Here is a 1,442-nt window from a genome sequence, read left to right on the forward strand (position 1 = left end):
CAATTACAGACACCAAAATGTTGTAAAAAGCCATTCCCTGAAGTCCAAATGCTCACAGAGAAGACATGCCATCCAGCAAAAACCTCATACAAAGCACTGATGAAAATAGAGAAAGATAGAGAAAAGCCCTCTCTGATTCTTTTCTTAATTCCTAGAGTTTCACTCATCACTGCTGTGAAACACGTATTTGCAAAATTAGGCAGCAGAAGCAGAGGATGCCAACTCAGCACTGTGCGTGCGAGGACCCATCTTACTATCAGTATCCATCTTAGGTAGCAGACTGGTATTTAACCACACCAAAAAGGAATAAATTACTGTAGTCATGGTCAGAAATAGATACATGGAGAAAAACAAAACAAACAAGGACTACTGGAGGACAAAGCAACAGTAAAACAGGCATACCTGAGTGCCCCAGCATCAGTCATGCTCTGCAGAGCCATCAGGGTAAGAGACAGCGGAAATTGATACAGAACTCCACCAGCAGGTACTTAGTTGCCTTCAATGCTCTGTCAAACTTGCTCTTTTTCAGCAAGAGTACGTTGTTCTCCTTTTTTATTGTGGGGAGTTTGGCTTTCTTTGGCTTTGTTTCCTTTGGGCTTATGCTGTCTGCTGCCGGGAAGCCTGTGAGAAACGATAATGGCAGAAGGAAAAACTGATGTGTCTTCATCTTGCCCTGCCTTTATCCAGTTACTGAGAAGAAAGAAGCAAAGGAGCACTAAGCGGTAGGGTTTGCTGCCTAAATGGCTGCTGTTGTAGCAGCCAAACTTAAGAGGCTGATAAGGTTGATAATGGAGTCTACCACCAGTGGAGCCAACTGCATCTTTCCACAGGAAGATTAACACAGTTAATTACTTCCTCATCTTTAGCAGCGTTTAGAAAAAAAGTATCTGTGGGAAGGTGAATTTACTGTTTCTGTAAATAATCAGAACCCTGGGGAGAGGGTGAGAAAGCACAGGAGGAAAACACTTGCCTGCAGAAACACCAGTCGATTCATAGTGCACTTCTCTAACTACACAACCTCCTCTTGTCACCGATACCCAGCACAGAGCTGCAGACAAAACAGTAAGTTGAGGTGGTGTGGTTTAACCCGGCAGGCAGCTGAACACCACACAGCCGTTTGCTTGCTCCCCTCCCCGCAGTGGGATGGGGGAGAGAATCGGGGTGGGGGGGAACATAAAATTCGGGGCTTAAGATAAAGACAGTTTAATAGGACAGAAAAGGAATGGAAGATGATAATAATGATAAGAGAACATACAAAATAGGTGATGCACAATGCAATTGCTCACCACCCGCTGACTGATGCCCAGCCAGTTCCTGAGCAGCGGTCGTCGCCCCCCGGCCAACTCCCCCCGATTTATATACTGAGCATGAGTCATATGGTATGGAGTAGCCCTTTGGCCAGTTTGGGTCAGCTGTCCTGGCTGTGCCCCCTCCCAGCTTCT

General features: G+C 45.8%; 1 protein-coding gene and 1 pseudogene across 1 annotated transcript in view; one reads left to right on the forward strand and one right to left on the reverse strand.

Annotated features, from left to right (window-relative positions):
* PDILT (protein disulfide isomerase-like, testis expressed) overlaps window positions 1–667 on the reverse strand; it is a 26,874-nt gene extending 26,207 nt beyond the window's left edge. The window contains 1 exon segment of the mRNA XM_009324831.1: window positions 469–667. Coding sequence (XP_009323106.1) covers window positions 469–667 — 199 coding nt within the window.
* A 73-nt stretch (window positions 668–740) lies between these two features.
* The window catches only part of LOC103917645, a 13,402-nt pseudogene continuing 12,700 nt past the window's right edge, over window positions 741–1,442 (forward strand).

Source organism: Pygoscelis adeliae, unplaced genomic scaffold (genome assembly GCF_000699105.1).
Source record: "Pygoscelis adeliae isolate BGI_AS28 unplaced genomic scaffold, ASM69910v1 Scaffold85, whole genome shotgun sequence".
In the NCBI taxonomy this organism is placed as follows: domain Eukaryota; kingdom Metazoa; phylum Chordata; class Aves; order Sphenisciformes; family Spheniscidae; genus Pygoscelis; species Pygoscelis adeliae.